General features: G+C 40.6%; 4 protein-coding genes across 4 annotated transcripts; 2 read left to right on the top strand and 2 right to left on the bottom strand.

The window, feature by feature from the left end:
• Positions 1-5,558: 5,558 nt before the first annotated feature.
• Positions 5,559-16,546, top strand: Dnaaf3 (Dynein axonemal assembly factor 3). The gene is made up of 2 exons (XM_065232210.1): positions 5,559-6,134; positions 15,657-16,546. The coding sequence occupies exons 1-2, from the start codon at positions 5,624-5,626 to the stop codon at positions 16,508-16,510; spliced, it is 1,365 nt and encodes a 454-aa protein (XP_065088282.1). The 5' UTR covers positions 5,559-5,623; the 3' UTR covers positions 16,511-16,546.
• Positions 16,547-16,616: 70 nt separating this feature from the next.
• On the bottom strand, positions 16,617-17,115 carry Lamtor2 (Late endosomal/lysosomal adaptor, MAPK and MTOR activator 2). The gene is made up of 2 exons (XM_065232237.1): positions 16,992-17,115; positions 16,617-16,928 (listed from the first exon to the last, which is right to left on the bottom strand). Exons 1-2 carry the CDS (start codon positions 17,057-17,059, stop codon positions 16,619-16,621), a joined length of 378 nt encoding a protein of 125 aa, XP_065088309.1. The 5' UTR covers positions 17,060-17,115; the 3' UTR covers positions 16,617-16,618.
• Positions 17,116-18,514: 1,399 nt separating this feature from the next.
• pea (ATP-dependent RNA helicase pea) lies at positions 18,515-22,784 on the top strand. The gene is made up of 4 exons (XM_065232189.1): positions 18,515-18,673; positions 18,737-21,042; positions 21,260-22,413; positions 22,479-22,784. Exons 1-4 carry the CDS (start codon positions 18,580-18,582, stop codon positions 22,699-22,701), a joined length of 3,777 nt encoding a protein of 1,258 aa, XP_065088261.1. The 5' UTR covers positions 18,515-18,579; the 3' UTR covers positions 22,702-22,784.
• On the bottom strand, positions 22,738-24,197 carry rswl (roswell). Its single transcript, XM_065232190.1, has 2 exons — positions 23,563-24,197; positions 22,738-23,488 (listed from the first exon to the last, which is right to left on the bottom strand). The coding sequence occupies exons 1-2, from the start codon at positions 24,108-24,110 to the stop codon at positions 22,810-22,812; spliced, it is 1,227 nt and encodes a 408-aa protein (XP_065088262.1). The 5' UTR covers positions 24,111-24,197; the 3' UTR covers positions 22,738-22,809.
• Positions 24,198-25,510: the final 1,313 nt, after the last annotated feature.

Raw genomic sequence — 25,510 nt, forward strand, 5'->3', positions numbered from 1 at the left:
TCCTACTATCCCCTATAAATGTATCGGAAACTAGTGGGACTGCCTGTGCAAACAGAAACAGGCCTGCTAGTGGAAGAAGGTCGTTATGCTATACGGTCTAGCATAGGCCTACGGCCAGGTTTCAGTAGGTACACACTCGCTTAACGGCAGATTGGTTTACAGTGGTCGACCAGGGTGTGTGCTGCTAAATTACAAAATTACAATTACATCATTATTTCAGACATCAGCTTGAATTACGTTGATCGATATTACATTTTTTTGCTGTGCACTACACCAGCCAGCAAAGTTCAACAATCCATCGTTGCTTATGCCTTTGTTGTCGTTAGGAACCAGTTTTGCGAGGTAGGCGACGATTGTGCGTATTTCTCGCGTAACTTTTGAAAAGGGCCCATTTATAGCCTGAACAATACGTAAAGAGCAAATTGAAACATTGAACGTCGCGTGAAAGTGGAACTTAATGAAGGCCTAAATACTTTTTCGTAGTTTTTAGTTTTCGGATTTGAAAGATCGTCGGTTACAGTGGCCTGCTTACTGAGCAGAAAAACGCGGTCCCAGGTCCTTACATATAAAAGAGATTTATGGTAAAAACGCTTGTGTATCGTGTATTTTGCGAAACTTGTTGTTGTCGTTGGTTCCGGGTTTGAATGGATACAAAAATTTGAGCAACGGTATTATGTGATATGAGGGGCTCGGTGGCCTTAGAGCAACCGTTTTTGCTTACTGAGCAGAACATCATGAGTCTAATCTCAAGCCCATTCACATTCAAGATTCGTCAATCGTTTTATTTGTTAATATGACTACATGGTAATAACAGCAACTCGGTGATTAAAAAGGTGCTCGTCTGCCTAGTGGCAAACGTTTTTGCTTACTGAGCAGAAGACCGTGGGTTTAGTCCCAAGCTCCTTCGCGTTATATGATCGTTAGGACATAAATTCAGCTTATCGTTTACCAAAACGAACCCTGCTGCAAACCCAACCTTCTTATCCAACATCCCAGTGATTCCTCGTGGAAGTGCAGAGGTGTTCTCGGCTTCCATCAAAGCGAGTGTCATGTCAACACAATCCTTCCCATTCCTTTCTTGACCTGTGTTCGGGCGCGGTCGGCGCTGGTATTTCCTAATTTAAGATCACCAGTTTTTACACATTGAGGATGATTGCTAGTCCCAAGCATCGTCTATTGGTTCTCTGTGTAATTACAGTTGATCTGGCAATAACAGAGTAGCAACCGTGGGCGGTCAATCAAGCTCAAGCTCAAGCTCAAGAAAGAAGAGACATTGAGAATTCCAGCATTGTGAATGGTCTATCCAGAGAGCCGCCGCTTGGAGACGTTTCTCGAAAAATATGTTGTGCTGGAACTAAATCCGGGCAGACCGAAATCGAATATCCATCGGTTGGAGTATTCTTCAATCTCATTAGAAGGTGAGCGGTTACAAAGTGCTTTGACTAAATGTTTCAGCTTTGTTTCAAGCTTTGAATATTCCTCAAAGTATGTGAAGGTTTTGTGTCTGCCAAAAGCTTTGAGAGCATCTGATTTTTCTACATACAATTTTGTGCATTCTTCGGTCCATCCAGGTGTGGCTGGTCTCCTTTTGAAGGGTGCACTTGGAACTTTTCTTTTTGTGCTTCCAGTGAGTTTTTGTATATCAAATCGGCAAGGAACCGATATTCTTTCAATGGTGGATGCGTATCTATTGATTCGACACCGATTGTCACCGCCGTTGCATATATCTGCCAGTCGATGTTGCTTGTAAGATCAAATGGAACTCGAGATGGTTCTGCAGAGTGAGGGCCACACTTAATTGAAATGATGATTGGCAAATTATCGCTGCCATGGGGATCATTGATAACCTTCCATAGACAGTCCAATGATAGCGGTCTTGAACACAAAGATAGGTCGAGTCGGCTTTCTTGAGCCGGAGGTTTTGCTATACGTTCGTTTCACCAGTGTTCAAGTAACTGTTGAAATCGTCACATGTATCGTAAAAAATATCCGCTCTATTGTTATCATATAGATCGCCCCACCTATTACCCATTGGGAGTTCATATCACCCTAAATTAATACTTTGGATGGAAGAATCAAAACTAGATTTTAGAGTTGGCTACAGTGGACCACTCTTGATAAGATTTATAAAGCATGTTTGAGAATCACAATAAAGCTGCCCACAAAAGGTTCTCATAGCCTCTTTAAGAGTAATATTGCATCCAAGCAGTTTTATTACGCTTTGGTGAAAATCAGTTATAAATCCATTTGAAGTTTTATTGCATCAAAGCAACCGCCATAAATTAGCTTGTTGTTGTTCTGTTCTGCTGAGTCTTTTTTTCCATATGGTAATCTTTAGCTGTAAAAATAGATTTGAGTGTTGGTGTCAAGATCACCATGCAATCAATTTTGTTTCATGGTGACATTAGTGAAAAACTTAAAGAAAATAGGGGAATTTACGTATTCTCGGCAACCTAAGCAGCGACCTTCTTTCTATAGCCTTTTTCTCTGAGGAACGCACACATATGCAGTATTGGTTTGTTTACAAACTTTTGCTGCCAGCTGCTCTAACAATTTCAGTCGAAAGAATTGTCAAAAACTGTTTTGAAACGCTTTTACAAAGCTCCAATCTTCTCTAGTGAGAGCGAGTATTGTCGGCAACCAGTTTTTCTTCGGCAACCGTTCCATTTGAACTGCATGTAAATCTGCTGTTCTATTATCGGCAACTCTAAATCAGCTACAATTTGTAGTGCGTGTGTTTCATTTCAAGAAAACCTTGCTAGATTGATTTTTCTCAGTGGTAAAAATATAGTCAAATTGAAGCTGAAAGCATAAAGAATCGTTTGCATGCATTCAGCGAAGTGTTTTCGTAAGAAAATCCAGTGAAAAAAGTGTTTCAATTTGGGTTGCCGAAAATAGTCTGGCATGCCGAAGCCGTCATTTCCCCTATATGCCTTTTTAGAAGTTCCAAAACATATGCGCTTGAAATTTTATCGTGTATATTGGGATAATATGAGCGTTAAATAAATGCGCCTCAAAATAATTAACAAAAAAGATTGTTTTAGAAATCAAATTAATTTGATGGAATCATCTTAATTTTACAGAAAATAGATCTCAATAAATAAATTCATACCAATGCACACTGGAAATCAGTTCGTATCTCTAATTTAGCCATTATTTTAATGAAATTTCTTGGATTTTATTCCAAGGCTAATGGCATTTTCATAATGACAATATGGCGACAGAGGACAGCAGGCAAGAAAAACACCAAGCGCAATTTCTTAAAATGTCTAATGCTTACTTTTTTGTTTGCTTTATTAGAGAGATTTTTCCTAATGCTTACATTGGATGGAAGCAGATCAGAAAAGCATAATGCATGATTTTATTTCGAACACTATTTTCTTTTTACAAGAGCAATTCATTTTTTTTCATTTGAGGGTAAACGTATACTCCTATTCTACGGGTGCAACCGATGAATTTTACAAACATTTGGAAAAGTTTTGAATGGTACATTAAACTGAAATAGTTATGCGTGATTTCAACTTTTTTGTCCCAGAACTGTCACCATTCCATGAATTTCGACCAATATTTGACAGTGTCACCCCAAGAAAATTAAGGAAAGAAAATGTTCAATGCTGATTGTTGAATTGTTGTGTCATCCTCCGACTCCAGATAATTATATATTTCCTCTTCATGAGTCATTTTTGGTGTAGCAATGTGTCCATTCGAAGTGAAGATGGTTCAGAATGGTGAGGAAGCACACACTTTACAGCTTCCTTTGTGACATCCGCAGAAAATGCAGCGGCATTTTTTTTTTCTTTGGTGGAGTTATTCACGAAGGTTTGCGGCTGACTGCAACAAATAAACGGGCTCATACTAAAAATTTTGTTGATTTTCTTTGCGCTCCGCTTGGAAGTACCGGAAAGTTTTGATTCTTTGTATGTTTTAAAAATAAACCGCCCATTTACACTTCTGACAAGTTGCAACTGAATGCTTATAATTGTTTTTAAATAACTGTTTCATGGCCAACTAGTTTTATTGCGCTTACTTATATAGCAATAAAAGGATTTATTTTTATAAGGGCAATTCATATTGCTTTTTTTATACTTCAAGGCAGTCATAAAACCTTTCACAAGTGAAAATAGCATAAGCATCAGTTGGTTTTTTTATTAGCTTTATAGGGGTTTTGTAGATAGCTATGAGAATGTTCCATGACTTGCATTGTATATGACCGTCATAAAGCTGTAAGTAATGGTTGCAGCTGCAATAAAACCTTTATAAATTTTGAATATAGCCAAGCAGCTCTAGATTTGTTACTTGGGATCAAACATATTTTCCCGAATCTGAAAAGAATTTATTTACTCTATTACAATTACATTACTATTTACTGCTACTGTCTCGACGTACCCGAATGAGATCTTCTTCTACTTTCGCTGTATTACGTCCCTACTGGGACTTTACGCCAGCCCTCAGAAATTTTTTTTTTTTTAGCATTTCCACAGTTGTTAATTGAGAGCTTTCTAAGGCAGTACCATTTTTGTATTAGTATTATTGTGTTTGGCAAGGCGAGTATAATCATATTCTATATGTCCAGGGGTCGAGAAATTTTTTGACGCAAAAAATTCCTACACCTGGTCCGGGAATCGGACCCATCCGCCTTCAGCATGATCTTGCTTTATAGCTGCGCCTTTACCGATTGAACTCGAGGAAGACCCGAGTGAGATACAATGCGAAATTATCGGATACCTGCGTAATATTTATACATACCTACGCAGAGCATAGATAATAACATCAACGATTTTCCTTACCACAAGTTTATGATTTTCCTATCATTACATCGTAGAAGAAAAGTAACCCCAGGGGAGCGTGAAGCACGGCAAAAAAAACTCTGGGGCCGCCACAACCCTCCACTAAGGCGCACATTTTAAGAGCAGAGCGAGAGTAACTGACTCGGCTTTGTGTACTATTTCGACAAAATCCGATGTGAAGTGGCCTCTCCATAATCTCTCCTTTCAGCAGCATCTCAACACGGACGATTGTACTTTTCTGTAAACGAGTTGCGTTTGCTAAATTGTGCCACGAACGATAAATACCCTACCTGCGGAACGTCATGGCACCAACGAGCAGCTCAGTAAAGAGTGTTTTCTTTTCACAACGTGTGAAACGCAATATCGGTAGGTACTTATTCGGTGGAACACGTGGTGATTCAGCAGAAAGACGATGGTCTACCCCAACTCTAACTCCTTTTAGAGAGCGATGCTCGTTTTTTTTTTTTTCCTTTTTCAATATCTTAATTGGTTCTTGAATGTTGCCGCAGTGGTAAATGAAGAGGGTGCGGAAAATCGACGACGTGATGGTTTATTGAAGCGGGGGATGACGATTATGCACGCATATGCGTTGGGTGCATTCAAGTCCTTTTAAACGGGGGAAAACCTTGTAAGGCACAAGAGCGAGGGTGTTCGATCCATTTAGAAGGACTTTCTGTTTCAAATGGATTTTACAAATGTGTTTGCGCAAGTCAAAATAAGTGAAAATTTCCCGGAGTGCACTGGAGTACTGTTTCCTTGGATACGCACCGGTTGTTTAACACATTGTCAGTAATTTGTTTGCTTGCATTTATCACCGCTCTCAGCCAAGTTTTAGAATGTTCTGGGGATTCAGCGAAGCCTTGGACCTCTTCGAAGAGTACCGTAAAGCTCAAGATCCAACGGAGGAACCACCAGTCGAACTAAACATCCTCCTGTTCGGACTAGGGGATCCCCGACACGTACTGAAAAGTGCATCGAAATCGTTCAAACATTCAACCAAGTTGAACTTTCACATACTGGAAGGATGTCTGGAGCTGGTGGCGAGGAACCTGCTGCTGACTAGCATCGCCTTCGAAAATGGTCATCACCTATCGGTGAAAGGAAAAACTCACCTGTTTATGGACATATTCGGCAACACACTGCTACGGCCGTTTTCTAATGGATACATCAATGCAAAGGCCAAGGTCCTTACCAAACTGGCTACAGATCCGGATTACGCTGAAAAGGTGGCGCCGATTTTTTCACTTGAAGGATTAAGGTACAAGGAGCGGGACCATTTAGAGAATGTGTTTCACTTTTGGATCAACCATGAGAAGCACGCGTACAATGTGGCACAGTACTGGGATGGTAAGTTTGTATGGCTCTTCATTTATGGTTATGGGAGATATTTTAAAACAATCCACACTTGCAAACACTCCTAAGCTGTCTACTTGGTTTATGGACAACCTCTTATTGCCGATACATGGTCCATTTTACGAGGTGTTTGGAGTCAGCTTTCCTGACAGGTCTTACGGTATGTTGCTTCCCACAATGGATTATCTTATAACCTGTGTTCGGATAATCTCAAATACTAAAATCTCACGCTTGAGATTATTCGCCTATGAGTTTCGTCTTGCGAAATTCAACTGCACAAAAATCACCGATGAGCTTTCAGGTGCAAACAATCATGGCTTTCTATGATTTTTTTTCCGTAACGCTCGCGAGTTGGGTACGGAAAACTTTCGGCGTCAGTACAAGGAAAGGTTCCCGCACCTGAAACCGTTGATCCTAGCGCTGCAGAATGAGTGTGGTTTGTAGAAGTTTGTGTGCACCTCGTTTACGAGCCAATAAGGTGAGTGGATTTTACGGGCCTTCCTTAGCTCAGTCGGTAAAGGCGCAACTACAAAGTTAGACCATGCTGGAGGTGGCTGAGTTCGATTCCCGGTCCTATCCTGGGGATAGAGTATGATTGTACTTGCCACACAATTATTCTAATGCAAAAATGGTACATGCATCGAAAGCTTTCAATTAATAACTGTTGGAGTGCATCTAGAACACTACATTGAGAGCACGCAATAAGGTTATATCAACAATCAATACGAAACTACCCAACAAACAATTGAGAGCTCTTATAAAACACCTACCTGAGTTGATCAAACGTTGAATAATAGCTTCCAGAGTTGAACAAGAATGTAGTTGTATTGCCATTTGATTAAAAGTTTTAAAAGCTGTTTGATTTTTTTTTTCTCCTTTGGTTTGTTTTTTCCGTCGATCTTGTTTTCCGTGCTGAGCACCAATGCTACCGACGTGCCAGGAAGGCAGCTCCCACACCTGGACCCTACCTATCGACCCATCAACTCATGAACCGGGGACCAACGGCTTTACTTCCCATCCGAAGGAAGGCGTGATCAGAGATGTTATGCCTCAGAACATCCCGGCGGCGCCGACTGGGATTGAACCCAGGCCTGCTGGGGTGAGCGGTAATCACGCTTACCACTACATCGCCGGCGCCGTTAAGTTAACAAGTTAAAAGCTGTTGGAGCACTGTTAAATCAAGAGCAAATTTTCATTACGTCAAATGTAACAAAGGTAAACAAAGTCGAGCTATCAGTGTCAATCGATTCTCCTGCTATTACACTATATACTGACCGAATATAGGATCAAATCCCATTTTTAAATTTATTTGCCAGCCAAATTGCTTTTTGACGTAATCACCTTCCGATCACAATAGTTTTCGATGTTACTTAAGTCACCCAATTTCTATGGAGATGCCGTTTGACTTAAGTAACAGCGCTGAGAAACCCGTGAAAAGTGTACGTTCGTCGTTTCGCTTTCTCATTATTAAAGTGAATAAATCGAACTGTTTGTTGCTAAGATGATTTCGGTGGTCCTAAAATGATGAATCGGCTGCACGTAAGGAGACGTAATTGATAATTCTCCCGAATATCCTGGTAAATACACTTTGACTTAAGTAACAATAGGGGCCACCAAACGACGTATAATAACTTTTGACTCAAAAACCAGTATTTTTTAGCATGAAAGCTAGCGATTTGCATTTGTATGATTAAAACCCTGCTAAATATGTTAAACATTGCTATCACTATGAGATTATATGTGTTTACTTGGAAATAGGAATAACTTTTCGGTCATCAAAACAAAACTTTATTTTTCTCGGATCGGTGCGAATGTTACTTACGACATAATGAAAATTTGCTCTTGAAATGATTGTTTACGTTCGGTTTAACTATATGCTTTATAAGACCTACGATAACTTTTATAGCACCTTAGTTAAACTGATTCACAAGAGCTATACAGAACGTGGAATAAACGCATCAAAACAAACAATTGGGAGCTCTTATAAAACACCTGAGTTGATCAAACGTTGAATAATAGCTTCCAGAGTTGTACAAGAATGTAGTTGTATTTCCTTTTTGGTTAAACGCTTCAAAAGCTGCTTGGAGCACTCTTAAATGATTGTTTACGTTCGACCAACTACCAACCACAATTTTGTTGCTAAAAATAGCACAAGTGATAGGCACGTTTATATGACCATAAGGCAATGATTATTCGACTGCAAGAGAAGTCACTCAAGATGAGCTTCATATACTTCTCTCATATGATCAAAATATGTATTCAAGAATAGAGCAGATGGAAACAGAAGCGACTGGCAATCCAGGATCATGAGTTTGAATCTTGCTTCGAGAAACCCTCGGTGGAGTAGAGGTAAATTATATATATAGGTGTTATTAATAAATGCAAACATTAATTTAATACATATATCATATAATCACAGACAAACAGACATAACACATTGAATATTTCTCACTGTAAAACATCGTCGCTTAAACATTACCGCCATCTGTTGAGTACACTGTGGTGGGTAGTACGCTGAACAGATGGCGGTAGTGTGTAAACGTCAAACGCAAGGGAATAGACTATGCGCGCCACAGGTGGCAGTACTACCAACTACGATACTTTTAAATTGACCGTTAAATGCTTGTTGCGATGAACAAGCTTGATGCTTGTTACTACTTCCTCCATGATCACAGAATGTGAATTATGGCATAATTACATATTTTTTCAATGTGCACAAATAAATTAAATTAATAAAAACTTTACAAGCAATTATTTTGGCGTACCGCGACAATTGTTAAACTAATTTTAATCTGTGAATATTGTGAGTACTTACATAACGGTTATTAAAAAGTGCTATAAACGCTTTTCACCGCTTGCTGTACAATGATTATTTAGGAGTCATAAAAGAGTGCAACAAACGCCTCTCAGGTTTACTCTCTACTAAATTTCAAAGCAGCTGTCAAGAAGTGTCTACAAACGTTGTATAAGAGCTTTCACCAAAATAATAAAGCTTGAGTTTAAATATGTATCTATAAACGTTGTATAAAAGTTGCTTCTACTCCTATACCGCGTATACATATAATGCTGTAGTTAAACAGGTTCTCCAAACCAGTGTAAACAAGAGTTTTCCAGAAGTTGTAATAAACAAATTGTACAGTTATTATTCAGCATGCAGTTTCTTCAACAAGAAATTGATTTTGGGTAAACGTTTTACTGAATACGTTAGACAACACCTATGTGTTGCAGTTGTATAGGTTCTCCAAACCAGTGTAAACAAGGGTTTTATAAAAGTTGTGTTGAACACATTGTGCAATTATTATTCAACATGCAGCTGAACAAAATCAAAACGAAAGCGTTTCTTCAACTGGAAATTGTTACTTGGGTATCGATTTGAAATTGGCTCACTACTTGACTAGCCTATTGGTCCCAAGCAAATCGATTAACGTTCCCCATTCTAGTCAAAATTCTAGTACTACACAAGGTTTGTTTTGATTCTCTATGGAAGTTTGACAGATAAAATGAGGGGTTATTGGAATTTCCTGTTTCGAGGGGTGAATCGATTAGCTTGGGACCGAATATAGTACCAGAGCTGAGCCAAAAAGTAGAGCTCGTTTCTTCGGGACCTACTAGTCTTAGAGTTACCTTTATGGTTATATGCAGGGGCCTGCCTGGCGGCCATTTTTTTGATGCTTGCATCTTTTCTTGTCTTTCTGCTTACAACACGATTTTGCGTCCCTGTCCTTCATGTATACGTCAGGCGGGCCGTATTTAAATAAGGCCCGTGATCTTGCCTACTGTCAAACGTATAGGATTGATATGGGGTTGCCAGTCTCTTGGTTATATGCTACAAGCAATAACCCGACCAACCGTTCGTGAAACTTCTTCAAAGTTCTTTATATAGAAATAAAGATTGATGTCGGCAATTCTTTACTTAAAAATTTTCTATGATTTCGATGTACACATTTGAAAATCTTTATTGATCGATACTTACATTTCAGATTATTCCTTCATCGGTCATATGATAGTAATCTATAAAGGTACCATACTAAATTTCTTTCAATTTCGATATGTCACATAAAGTCCATGTATTCTTTACAAATATTCATCAATAAATATTTAAATACTGAAATCATTGTAACTTTGAACTTTGACAAAGAACAACAAAGATTGCCATCGATGCACATTTATAATCTCCTTGTTATCGATTTGCATCGCCGGTTAAAGAGAGTTCGAGACACACCAGGTGACAGATGGCAATGGTTATATTATTTATCGACATATTTGGCATTTCATCGGAAGAACCAATCTGCCGGTAAATGAACGAGAAGACCGATGGCCGCGACGCAGCAAATGTTTACCATTGTAGTTCTTCAAGTTTACGTCTATATATTTAATAACCCGTCATAGCATGCGTGGTGGGATTCTCGGCATTTGGAACCCAATGAGTAAAATTAATACCTTTTTGGCCTCCATTACACCTACATTGCTGACTGGTTGATGGTATATTGAATTCATGTATGAAAAGATTTACAGAAATTTCAATACACCACATACTAGAGTGTGTTTTCCTGTCGTTGATAAGCTCATCAACAGCAGCCGTGGACCCGAGGATTAGCAACCAACAACGAAATCAGTACACCCCAGATGGCATGGGATCGAAAGTAGAAATTATGCAGATAAAAAATCCCACATAAAATCAGCAGTTGTGTATCGATATTTTGATTTTACAACAGAAATCGATATTTTGATCTGGCAACACAATCGATATTTTAACATTGGTAACGATTGGTAGCAATATTTTGAGAAAGATCTTTATAAACGATTCACGATTAGACTTTTAGCAACAATCAATACGAAACTAACGATTTTAAATTGGCTCACCACTTTAGTAGCCTATTGGTCCCAAGTAAACGATTAACGTACCCTATTCTAGTCGAAATTCTAGTACTACGCAATGTTTGTTTTGATTCGCTATGAAAGTTTGACAGATAAAACGAGGGGTTATTGGTTTTTCCTATGTTTCGAGGGGTGATTCGACAAGCTTGGGACCGAAGATAGTACCAGAGTTGAGCCAAAAAGTTGAGCACGTTTCTTCGGGACCTACTTGTCTTAGAGTTACCTCTATGCTTTTAGCATCTTTACAATTATTCATGAAATGGTGACGATCGCTATCGATTTTTCTTATGAATGGCTTTGAAGATCGATGTATAGAAAATTAAAGAAAATTAACGAAATGGTTGGTCGGGAAGCTTAAATGCGAAGAAGAAGAAGAAGAAGAAGACATATTTTCTGATTGATCATCAAGAGCAGTGTTGAGAAAATATCAAAAAATCAATTCAGTGCCAACATTTCAAAGGGGCGTAATTGCATTTGTAAACAATGGCTTTAGCCGTTGATTTCTCACAAATAAAAGCTCAATTGATTGCACCAACAGGTAGAGGAATGTTTCCTCTTCCAGCTAGCATTGTGCATTTGGAGGAGTGAGCTTTTATTTGCGAGAAATCGACGGCTAAAGCCTTTGTTTACAAAAGCAATTACGCCCCTTTGAAATGTTGGCACTGAATTCTCACCAATGCCCAAGATCGAGATGGAAAATGACAGGTGCGCAGGAACTCATGGTCTCCCAGTGTTGGTGAGTTCTTGGCCGTTAATGTTCACGAAAAGTTAACTATTTTTCCATATAGAAATTCAAAACAATTTTTTTTTTTTTGGCGAATTTGGACGGTTTTTGACCTGTTTAATATGACCGGAAGGTGTACGCTGGTCACAAATACCGTGCCAAACTGATTTCCTATGCAATTAATCAATCTGTGATGTGAATTTCACTAATAAACACGAGGAGCATTTCTTATAGCAAAGTTTCCATAACAAAATGGGCATGGTTTATTTTAGTAAACAAACTAACACTTCAATCTTTGCTATTGATTAATTGCGTAGGAAATCAGTTTGGCACGGCATTTGTGAACAGCGTACACCTTCCGGTCATATGAAAGAGGTCAAAAACCGTCCAAATTCGCCCAAAAAAAAATTTGTTCCCAGAAGGTCCCGAAGAAACGTGCTCAACTTTTTGACTCAGCTCTCAACGCTACTATCTTCGGTCCCAAGCAAATCGATGCACCCCTCGAAAAATAGGAAAATCCACGAACCCCTCATTTTATCTGTCAAACTTTCATAGCGAATCAAAACAGAGATCAAAACAAACATTGTGTAGTACTAGAATTTTTACGTTTTTTTGCAATGTGATCAGTCGACACCCTGCCCAAGTAACAATCTAAATGCTTGGAAGATTTATTCTTATTTTATCATTGTTTTATCATAGCATCCCTTCCAGCCTGTGGTTGTATTACGGTTTTGTGTGCTTGTCATAAAATCAGGCCGTCAAGTCGTCTATAAAACTGTTTTATGACTACTAAATTAAAACTCAGACTTCATAGTTTTAACGGTAGCTGTAAGGTGGTTCTGCATCACTACTTATAACTGAAGAATAAAACCAAAACAAAACATACAATTATGTTTTATGGTACACTTTTTATGACCTTCATTAAAGCTTCATTACAACTATCATCTTTATCAGAGGCCTAAGATTCACAGATAAGAAATATACTGCTACAACAAAAAATACTCTGAAATGTTTTGTCATTATAAAAAACAAATCTATTCAGATATATGAAATGAAAACCCCTTCAGTGCTTCTGAACACGATGAAGATGAGACGATCGACAATATGAAACTCCTGGAGGAACTACAGTTATACGATCCCTACATAAGGCACAGTGCGGTGAAGGAGCTCTTAAAAATATTGAACAAGCGGCTTTCCCATACACTTCCGAAAGATCCACGAACCCTTCTTAAAGCAACGCCGACAGTTTCACTAAATCCGTTTGGAGATGGCCAGTATTGACATCACGGCTTTAAACCTTGTATTGAAAAAGCTTTTAGTGGATCCAATAAGCATTTCTTACATCTTGATTACAAGCGAAAATAGGAGGATCGCTTGGAATGTTGACTTTTTGACAGGTGGTCATGGTTTTTGTTTTGTTTTGATTCGCTGTACCGAATAAAACCAGCAAGCTAGTTATATAGCTTAAATACAACTTAACGCTCTCAATTTGGACTACGAAATGCTAAGATACAACCATTAGGTTTATGTTATGCTATAGAATTCCAATCTAGGAGAATATGTTATATTGAGGTATTTTTAAGGAGTAACAAGTTATAACGAAAAAAAATGTCGCAGTATGAACAAATTTCACACAGTATGAATAATTACGCTTTAATTGATAGGCAATAAAACACTTTCATACATCTATGTATAATTAAATAATATGTGACTGGTTATTGCTCAACAGTAGTAACAGTTTTGTACTAAATAGATAATGTTTGAATGACTCTTTAATGCATGGTGCTAATGCAGACAAATTAAAAATATCCCTATATTTTAGTATTCATATGGCGCACTAAATTTATGCTCCTATTTGGTATAATAATCACCATAAATACTGCACGGCATGCTGTGAAGCATATACAGATTGGTTTAAAATTATAATAAAGTCGTCTTATTTTCAATGTACAATAATATCAGCCATTATTACCAACTGACAAGGATCATGATTTCACATCAAACATCGAAAGAATAAAACCACAATAAAATATTTCTCAATATTAACTATCATCCAAAAACCCCAACTTAAAACCTTCAAAGTTGTCAAAATGTTTTGCGTATCATGTTTTATCAACTTCTTCAGGAGCGATTTATGCGGTTGTAATATAGTTTTATGGTAGTCATTAGAAGGCTGTTACAACTTTCTGACCTGGAGGAGGTTTTATGTTTTCATTTTTAACAATCACGTCTAGAGTGTGATAAAACTGACATAAATCCTATGCTACTAAAGTAGGTCGCATATCAAGTTTTAATGACTGCATTAAAACTGGGCCAATTGGCCATGACATGGCTGTATTGCGGTTCTCAGGAGATTGTTAAAGCAATGTGGTCGTCAGTGAAGGTTTTATAATTTGGTTATATCAACTGCTATAAAACTTAAATAAAACAAAAATTGTTGCTTGGGCTGGAATGTTAACAAATTTACTGAATTAAATTAAATAATATTCTTTTCTGCAAAAATCAATTGGCGAGGGTATTCAATTTAAACCAGATATATAGTATTTTTGCCAATGGGTTTTGTTTCAGTGTATAATACATTTGGTGCACTGGAACAAACGCACCAAATCAATCCATGGTAGATATCCAATGATACGGATTTATATTCCACGCTTCTCGAAATCGGCTGGCTCTGAGCTACAGCATTACAGTAAACTCTGTCAAACACGATCGCGTTGCTGAAACCGAAACCTGAAACATTTAGCTCAACGAACTCTTTCCACATAGGGGAAATGGCTCTAATGTTGGTCTATGGAACTAAGATTGAGCCCATAACTAAAAATCTGCTATTTATCAATTTTATCTAGATGAACGCGTCATTGGGACGTTTCTAATGGATATTTTTGGTCACTATTGAAAATTTAGTCGATTGTTGAACTGGGTTTTTTAATTTTGAAAAAAATATCGGTTTTTATATATCATCTGAAAGTGCTCCGTTTTCTGAGCAGAGTGATATTTTTTTCGAACATACACACTTTCATCTCGATTTTTGAATCAAGATTTAAAGCAAAATAATAACTTCACTGTTTGACACTAAACTGACAAACTGACAGCTCGCTCCCATACAAAGTGACACCGAGCAGCGCTAATAAGGTTTTTTTTTTTTTATTTTATTATAGTCACTTTAACACTCTTGGGTCATTCGTGACTTGTCCGGGGTGAGATTTGAACTCGTGACTTTGGCGTGAGAGGTATGGATGCTAACCACTACGCCGGGGTCGCCCCCTAACTAATAAGGTGATTTTTACAAATGTAATCGTACTTATTTAAAATAGTTCCAGTGTACCAACGTTGATTCCATTTTTAATGCAGATTACGAATATGCATTTACCTCAATACCTTTGAAGAACCCAATTTATGTATGGGTCCAAATTACGGGCATTTAAGCCGACATTACATCTATGTTTAATTTTTCTTCCATATAATTGTATTTTATTTTTTCTTGGCTATGCCAGTGCCTTTCCTGAGCAGTACAAAGCTGTGGTATAAACTTGCAGCAACTCGATTGTGACTGAAATAAGTCACATACAAGTTGGCGTACCTATTTTGAAACATGTGTGCTGCTAGGGTTCATTACCACTGTCGGACAACATTCACTTCGCTGATTAGAAGTAACGAGGCCTAATATCATAGTGGTAACTAATATTACACGTTCGCGCTCAATCGTGCGACCAATCGGATCGACTGCCAGCACGACACTCTCCTTGATTTGTGTTAACAACTTGCGATACATTAAATGTTACAACCTCTATAATAAAGAATAATAATTATTAAATCAAAAGTACCAAGTATTGTCATCATGTCACCTTTGTCATATTTTGCGTTGTATTCAGTGTTTTTCATTCTCCTAAAATCACTTACCTTCTCTTTGGCAGCCAGAGTTCGTGCAATGCTGGGCACCAGGTACGACCACCGAATGGGAAGCTTCGACTGGGACCTGCACATGCGACTGCGAGAGAACGGTGCGAAACAAATTTGTCCCCAAGAGTACAAGCATTGGCGCGATACGGGAGTTGCTTTCACATTTCCGGAGTACGAACAGAGTGATCCGAATAAGACCTTTGTCGTGGGACTGAGCCGTAACGGAGACGGTTTCATGCACCGTGGAATTGTGGGAGACATTAGCACTGGACCGTATATTTCCTTTGGGGTAAAATGCCCGGAGGAAAAGCTGGCACATTCCAACCATGGAGTGAATGATTTCCGATCAACTGATGTAACCGAAAGGAATGTGTTTGAAATCATGTATGAGATACAAAATCGCAAGGACTACATTTTGGATGCGAAAGACTTTCACCAATATGGTTCGTATGTTCTCGACTCGGGTAAAAATCTCAACAAGGATCAAATCCGATCTGAATCCGTTGAATTTTGCAAATACGATGAACCTTTCATTCAACGCGACAACGTCAAAATCAACTTTCTCTCCGTGGAGAACCTTCTTAAGATTCAAACCAAGCCGGACCATCGCTGCCAGTATGACATTGTAGTCATCGCTAGCAACTATTTCTCATTCTTGAAAGACGATTTCCCTCAGCTTTTCAGTGACAACAGTCTTATCTGCTTCGAAACCCGACAGCTGACAACCTTCAGCAAAGATGAGATCTCCCAATTAACGGCCCAAATTAAAGACTTTGCGAAATCTCACTCGCTGCAGCCGCTGACCAATTTTTCCATCAACGTGCCCCACTCCATCATCCGCTACAAGAACATTTCTCAAACGCAATAAAATATCTTATTTTCCACTTTGCGTACAACGAATAAATCAATCTGTGTATTTAATTTATCCCCAACCCCCGCTTACATACCACCATACTCTGTTCCCCCTCTCGCACTTCTAAGACGTAGCAATCTCCTTCAGTGGTCCTTCCAGATAGTTTACCAGCGCTTGCGCCTTCTGCTGCAGGATTCCCAATCCGACGTTTTCCCTCGCATAAAGGCACAGCAGTAGGTTCGCCACCTGTGTGATTATTACGTTTCCGTTTTCGCACTGCAGAAACACGTACTTGAGCCGGTCCTCCCGGAAGGCATTGCGACCGTTCTTTTCATAGGCGGACCATACGTTGCTGGCGATGGCTGCGGTAATTGTGGCATCCCGATCGCCGTAGCCGGAAAAGGCCAGCAGGGCACCTTCGTGTGTTAGCAGACTTTCGTGACAATGGAAGGTTATTGTTGATGTGCGTTCAATGGCAGCTATTTTAACAACTTACATGGTGTTCTCCACTCCACCGGTATTGGCCTGACCAAGAACCGATGTGAGCACTTTGGGTTGCAACATTTTTAGTGAAATTTAACTTATTTTTATTAATCTACTGATAAAGCTGTTATCACCGATTTCCGTTCGTGTTTTTGTTTTGATTCGAATGACAGTAATATATTTTGAGGGGCTCAGCAGCGAACGAGATTGCCAGTAAGAACTATAAAGAGGGTTCAGTTTTTTTAGGTTTCCGGGAATTTGTATCTCATCTAAAAAATTTAAAATTGGGTTCTTTAAGGGTATTGAGGTAAATGCATATTCGTATTCTGCATTAAAAATGGAACCCAAACCCAAAATTTCATAAATTTTTGTACACTAGAACTATTTTAAATAAGAACGATTACATTTGAAAAATCACCTTACTAGCGCCCCTTGGCGTCACTTTGTATGGGAGCGAACTGTCAGTTTGTCAATTTAGTGTCAAACAGTGAAGTTATTATTTTGATTTAAACACTTCGAGATGAAAGTGTGTGGGTTCGAAAAAAAATATCGCTGTGCTCAGAAAACGAAGCTCTTTCGGATGATGTATAAAAAACAATACATTTTTCAAAATAAAAGAACCCAATTGGGTACTTTAATGGCGGTAAGCTCCAACTCGGATTAACTTTTAACACCAACGCTGTTCAGATGGATTTATGAGATGAACTAGCTAATTGCTAAAAATCTCAATAATAAAGTTTTTAAAAAACCTGTCCGTGGATAATACCAGTTGGAGTTTACCGCCAACGGGTGACAAGAGTATTGACGGTGACAAGATTATTGGGCCCTTTAAGGGTTTTGAGGTAAGGCCGAGGGTAGAACCGTAAAAAATAAAACCTACACGGTAAGAACAAAGTCCCCAACGGCCAGTTCACTTTTACCTACTTTTGACTAGTTTGTCTTCTTTTCTCCCTCTAATGTTGTCAAAAACTGAGGAGCAAAACCACCCAACAGGGGTAGTAAAATGCGAGGTAAAATGTGGGAACCCAACGTTGAGTATAATCATATTTACCTACTGTTGGGTACAACTAACTTACTTTTGGATTGAAAGCTAGTGGAAAATTCCATACGAATTGCACACAAGTAAATGAAAATTACTTTAATCCGCTTTACCTACTTTTGGGTTCTTGCACTATAGTGCCGAGACGAGTGAAAAGAACTTATTGTTGGGTACTTTTTTCTAATCGTGTACATGTATTGTAACCGTGCAATAGAATTTCAGGGTTAACATGTCAGAAGGGTCTAACTCGAAACTTGGATCGTCGGAGTGTTTGGTCATTCATGAGAAATCGACGTTAAAAGTCATTGTTTACGTTACGAGTTATATACCCTTCTGAAATGTTTCCCCTGATTTATTGTATTTATTTACAAGGCTCTTTAGTTTCGAGAACTTTTCTGAAGGGTAACAATGAAAAAATCCCGGGATGGGGCAACGACCGACACCTTCCAAATCCAAAAGTCAACTGTCAAAGTCCGTAAACAAATCGTGCTCTGGAAAACGAATGTCGTTCTACGATTTCTCCTGTTTTTAGTGAAAAATAATCCAAATTTTTGATCTCAAAATGGATGAGCTCGAACAGCTTGAGCACCTCTCGCTGGTGTCGAAGATTTGCACGGAACTCGAGAACCATCTGGGACTGAACGACAAAGATTTAGGTGAGTACCCTAGATTGCATTCCCACAGAAGTGACAGCACCGTAAATACATCTATGCTTCTAGCCGAATTCATCGTTGATTTGGCGGAGAAAAACCCAACCCTGGAAGGATTCAAAAGTGTCCTGGCGGAAAATGGTGCCGAGTTCGCCGAATCGTTCACATCGAATCTTTTGCGTATCATCCAGCTGATGAAGCCAGCGAAAGGGGCGGGAGGCATGAGCAGCAGTACTTTGGCGTTTGAGGATGACGAGCGGGTGGTAGGATTAGCACTGAAATTTCCCGGACTGGCAATTCCGAATTCGAAGAAGGGATTTGAATCGGATGTGGATGAGGAAGACGATGAAGTGGATGAGAAGAAGGATAAGAAGAAAATGGGAGCTCCGAATGTTGTAGATGACATGTTTGCCGAGTTGGAAAGCATGGCACCGTCTACGTCCTCCAAAGGGGAAAATAAAAAGTCTCGTCAGCAACAGGAGGTGGAACATATGTTTGCTGAACTGGAGGATTTGGCTCCTTTGTCATCGAAAGATGACAAGCGACGCGACCAGAGGAGTAGGTCTCGAGATCGGAAGCGAAGCAGATCTAGGGAAAGGAAACGAAGTAGATCCAAGGAGAGGAAGCGCAGTAGGTCGAGGGATAGGAAGCGAAGTAGGTCCCGGGATCGGGATCGCAGGAGAAGGTCTAGATCTCGGCACAGATCAAGATCGAGGGATAAGGAGAGAAGGCGCAGAAGCAGAAGCAGGGACCGTGAACGAGATCGACGACCCAGGAGAAGTCGTAGTAGGTCAAAGGATCGAAACCGGAGGCATAGAAGCGGTTCAAATTCAAAAGAATTCCGTCGTCCACCACCAATGCCTGAGGAACCAGAACCGGGCAAAGTCTACGAAGGAAAGGTAGTAAACATCGTAGCATTCGGCTGCTTCGTTCAGCTGTCAAACTTCCGACGGAAGAAGGAAGGGTTGGTTCATATTTCACAACTGTCGTCGGAGGGGCGTGTGAATAGTGCATCGGACGTGGTCAACCGAGGAGATACCGTAAAGGTGAAAGTTATTTCCATCGCGGGGCAAAAGATTTCCCTTTGCATGAAGGATGTGGACCAGCACACGGGTCAAGATCTGAATCCTTTATCCCATGCTCATCTGCAGGAGAGTAGTGACCTTGCCAACCGGAATCCGGACCGTCCGATGAATGTTCCTTCGATGCTCAATTTACAGGACAATGTAGAATCTATGGAGGAAAACTCGAGGAAGAAGGTTACTCGCATTTCCAGTCCGGAGCGTTGGGAAATAAAGCAAATGATTTCTTCCGGAGTGATCGATCGCAGTGAAATGCCAGATTTTGATGAGGAAACTGGGTTGCTTCCGAAAGACGAAGATAGCGAAGCTGATATTGAAATTGAAATTGTCGAAGACGAACCACCTTTCCTGCAAGGCCATGGTAGAGCATTGCACGACTTATCTCCGGTTAGAATTGTCAAAAATCCGGATGGTTCGCTGGCGCAAGCAGCTATGATGCAATCGGCCTTGGCTAAGGAACGACGAGAGGTGAAAATGCTTCAGCGGGAACAGGAAATGGATTCGGTTCCGACCAATATGAACAAGAATTGGATCGATCCTTTACCAGAAGAGGACACTAGAGCTCTGGCAGCGAACGTTCGAGGTGTCGGAATGGCCATGCAAGATGTGCCCGAGTGGAAGAAGGCTATCATCGGTGGAAAGAAATCGTCCTACGGTAAGAAGACGGACATGAGCTTGGTCGAACAGCGACAGTCACTTCCAATCTACAAGCTCAGAGATGATTTGATCAAGGCCGTAACGGACAATCAAATTCTGATTGTCATCGGTGAGACCGGCTCGGGTAAGACTACGCAGATCACCCAGTACTTGGCGGAGTGTGGTTTTATCGCCCGGGGCAAGATTGGGTGTACGCAACCGCGTCGTGTCGCTGCCATGTCGGTGGCCAAGCGAGTCGCTGAAGAGTACGGTTGCCGTTTGGGACAGGAAGTCGGCTACACTATTCGTTTCGAGGACTGCACCAGTCAGGAGACGGTGATCAAATACATGACGGACGGTATGTTGCTGAGAGAATGTTTGGTGGATTTGGATTTGAAGTCCTACTCGGTGATTATGTTGGACGAAGCGCACGAACGGACAATCCACACGGATGTGTTGTTTGGGCTGCTGAAGCAAGCCGTTCAGAGGCGACCGGAGCTGAAGCTGATCGTAACATCGGCCACGTTGGATGCGGTGAAATTTTCGCAGTACTTCTTTGAAGCTCCAATTTTCACGATCCCGGGCAGAACGTTCCCCGTCGAGATGCTGTACACCAAGGAACCGGAGACGGACTATCTGGACGCTTCGCTGATCACGGTAAGTGTTGTCATTTCAATTAACCTACTAAACGCACCGAATTAAACTTCTCTCCAAATCTTTGAGCTCAGGTTAAATTTGAGTCCTAAAACTAAGTGTCGCATACGATCCTTTATTGAAAAATATATTTGATAAGCTCTCCGAGACCTCCTACCTTCGGAGAGTTAGTGTTCCTGAGAATGTCATGTACATTACCTTTTTACTCCTCATTTCTCAGGTCATGCAAATCCACCTCCGTGAACCCCCGGGAGACATTCTGCTCTTCCTCACCGGTCAGGAGGAGATTGACACCGCTTGCGAGATCCTTTACGAACGGATGAAATCGCTCGGTCCAGACGTACCAGAGTTGATCATCCTTCCCGTGTACTCAGCCCTGCCGTCGGAAATGCAAACTCGTATCTTCGATGCAGCTCCACCGGGCAGCCGAAAAGTGGTCATTGCCACCAACATTGCCGAAACATCCCTCACCATCGACGGTATCTACTACGTTATCGATCCCGGCTTCGTAAAGCAGAAGGTGTACAATTCTAAAACGGGAATGGATTCACTGGTGGTCACCCCAATTTCCCAAGCTGCTGCCAAGCAGAGAGCTGGTCGGGCCGGGCGAACTGGACCGGGAAAAGCCTACCGATTGTACACAGAACGAGCCTATCGGGATGAGATGCTTCCCACTCCGGTACCGGAAATTCAACGTACTAATTTGGCCACCACAGTGCTGCAGCTGAAAACTATGGGAATCAACGACTTGCTGCACTTTGACTTCATGGATGCTCCGCCGGTTGAATCGCTGGTGATGGCCCTGGAACAGCTTCATTCTCTGTCGGCGCTGGACAATGAAGGTCTACTAACTCGATTGGGTCGCCGTATGGCCGAGTTCCCACTGGAACCGAATCTGTCCAAGATGCTGATCATGTCCGTGGCGTTGCAATGTTCCGATGAGATTCTGACGATCGTTTCGATGCTCTCGGTTCAGAATGTGTTCTATCGACCGAAAGACAAGCAAGCCCTAGCCGATCAGAAGAAGGCCAAGTTCAATCAGATCGAGGGTGACCATTTGACTTTGCTAGCGGTGTATAACAGCTGGAAGAACAACAAATTCTCTAACGCGTGGTGCTACGAAAATTTCGTACAGATAAGAACGCTGAAACGAGCCCAGGATGTGCGAAAACAGTTGCTGGGTATCATGGACAGGCACAAACTGGATGTAGTTTCCGCTGGGAAGAACACGGTGCGGGTGCAGAAAACAATTTGTTCCGGATTCTTCCGGAATGCTGCCAAGAAAGATCCTCAAGAAGGCTACCGGACGTTGGTCGATTCACAGGTGGTTTACATTCATCCCTCCAGTGCCCTGTTCAATCGGCAGCCAGAGTGGTAAGTGATTACACCTTCTTACGATGAATTCAATGATATTGATACAGTTTCCTTTAACCTTACAGGGTTGTCTACCACGAGCTGGTCCAAACCACCAAGGAGTACATGCGAGAAGTGACAACCATCGATCCGAAATGGCTGGTCGAGTTTGCGCCTGCTTTTTTCCGCTTCTCCGATCCAACCAAGTTGAGCAAATTCAAGAAGAACCAACGCCTCGAACCACTCTACAACAAGTACGAAGAACCCAACGCCTGGCGTATCAGTCGAACGCGAAGGAGACGAAACTAAACACACTCTATTTAGGCTGTTTGAAGTTTTATTACATCTATCAATTAGTGTCCCAACATTCTTAATAAACAGAACTTAAACATTTGACCTTCTGTACCCGGAACCCTTCTATCGCTTTTTGTACTTTCGATCCGAATAAGTACCCATGCTGAACTTAAACTTCCCCAATAGCTTCTTCTCTTTCAGTCGCTGCTGCTCCTCAAACTGCTGATCGTCCAATGGCACGATTTTTCTACGGGGAACATGCTGGAAAGCCTTCTCGAAGTCGTTCGACGATTTCAGTTCCATCAAAATCTGAATCATCTGATCGATCGTTAGCGATTTGCCACTCTTGAACTGAAAGTACCTATCCAGAGGCAATCGAGCCATTCGCAAGCCCTGCTTTTTGGCTTTGCCCAACGAAACAGCCTCCTGGGATGATTTGTCCACCATGGCTCCGACGATGTAGATATCATCCGGATTGAATTCTTCCAGATCGTTTTTGCAATGGGGCGTCAAATACACCAATCTCTCTTTGGGAAACAAATCCAGATAGCTCTTCTCGGTTATGTTGAACGGGAAGGAAGTATCGTGAATTTGTACTAAGCTTTTCTCCAATGTCTTCATCGTGGTTTTCCTAAAATTTGCATTACAATGGTGTATGTTGAATGGCTCGTTATGTGTTCGATTTAAAGCGAAGCAGAGCGTCAGTTGCTTTGCCGTGTTTCGCATTTCCTTATCATTCATGTAATCGTCATAGGAACAGTCAACCACAAGATTCTGTCCAAATTGCATCGCTTGGACTAATCTAGAACATCAGAATTACAATTAGTTGCAACACTCTACCACGCATTATAGGAAAATTATAGCAAACAATCTTACTTATTATTGTGCCAGTGATCCATCGTCGAATCGTACACCCTCAGGAACATTGTATTATGGAACAATCCGTAGACAATATGGTCATTGTCCGCATTCGCCTGAATCAGTTCCTCCTGCCGCTTGGCAATCTCCAGCTTCCTTTGTGCTTTCTTCGCCTGCTGACTCTCCTTCGCCATCTCCGTGTTCCACAAGTACAGATAGTACTGCCGACGCTGATTTCTGGATTTCAGTCCTAGCAAATGCTTCCAGTGTTCCTCCTTGATATTGGCCGGAGTAGGAACCTTTCGGCCTTCCTGACGCATGACTTCCATTTCCAGCTCAAGAATCTTCCGCTTCTTTTCTGGATCGATCGTCGGCGTCGCCTCGTTCTCGGATTCTTCTGCGGACATTGAAGGTGCTTCCTTGTTGTTGGGCAGATTTGCGTAACTTCGGTGCCACACCAAGATTGGCGAAACGCTTTGAGTAGGTGTTTTCCGCACTTGAACTGCGGCTAGGAATCTAATCGTTGAACTCACTGCACTGCGTGCCACCAGCAGTGTCCGGAACATGGTAAGTCTTGTGAATTTGTCTACTTTAGGAGAATTTACGTATAATTTTACAATTTTTTGAGAGGAACGGCCCTACTTTAAATTTTATACGACGCGTTTTATTTGTTTACATCCATCATGCGGAGAAAATGACATTTACAGTGAGACCTCCGCAATCCGCAATGCCGGGATGTTCATGCAACGCCCTTCAGAAAATCGTCAAACATGAAGCTACACTCAAAAAAAAAATTAAAATTAAAATCTAAATAATATAAAAGTTACGCTAAATCGCAATTGACTTCTCGACGCAAGATCTTACTAACACAACCTTGCTAGTGTATTCGTGTAAAATCGATTTGTTTATTATTTTCAACCACGAAATCAGCTGTCAAAGTGTTCGACTTGACAGCGGTTTGTTTTTTATTTTCAACCAGCAAAACGCATGTATTAGTGAAACTGATCACTAATACTAACGATGGTAGAGAACTCTATTCTCCGTACCGACGCAAAGGTCGGTATAAAGGGAGAGAATGCAAACTTAGTATAAAATGGTTTATGCGTGCCATAGTATAAAATCGAAATATCGTAATAAGTATATTATATACGGTTTATTCGAGAGAATGTATTTTTCGCTTCTTTATTTTATTTATGGTAAATATTATTGTTTTCAAATTAAAATTAAAATTGTCTCAGGAAGGTTTTTAATTATTTTATTTTTATGATTATTATTCAAAAAAATACTTACAATTTTCTAGCTGCCCAACAGATCACAGGCGCAGTAGAAATCCGCCGGGATGAAGCTCTTCACCAGCACGAAGCTCCGAAGAGCAAAGATTACATTCTCAGAAGAAGGGTTTGTGTATTTGCTCATTTTTCTATGCGTTGCTTCCACCTTCACTCAAGCGCAGCGCTACTGTATCTGTCGCTTGGATTATTGATTTGTTGTCTTCGTGGACATGCACAAACTGGATGTAGTTTCCGCTGGGAAGAACACGGTGGGGGTGCAAAAAATAATTTGTTACCGGACGTTGGTGTATACACTGAAAAAAAGGATCATACCCCGTCCACATTACAGCGTATATCACGTGATATACGCTGTCTTGCAATCCCGCATAAACGCGAACCATCACATGACCTTACCGATAATGGTTATAATCCCTGCTAAACTTCAACTGAAATGGTTATGGAACTTTACATGAACGTTTGTGTGATAAAGTTTTAACCTTATGTGTTATGGTTTTTTGGAAGCGGACCTTACAAATAATGGGTTGTTAAGAACCATTACCATTCCAAATTCTTGTTTTCTCCATACATTTTCGGAAAGAGAACTAGGGGAATTTACGTATTCTCGTCTATCTAAGCAGCGTCTGCACTTCTACTAGCATTTTCTCAGCGTCACGCACATATATGATGTGTCTGTT

The sequence above is a fragment of the Ochlerotatus camptorhynchus genome, unplaced genomic scaffold (genome assembly GCF_037179485.1).
Source record: "Ochlerotatus camptorhynchus isolate MF236.1 unplaced genomic scaffold, CSIRO-AGI_Acam_v1.1 ptg000365l, whole genome shotgun sequence".
Classification (NCBI taxonomy): domain Eukaryota; kingdom Metazoa; phylum Arthropoda; class Insecta; order Diptera; family Culicidae; genus Ochlerotatus; species Ochlerotatus camptorhynchus.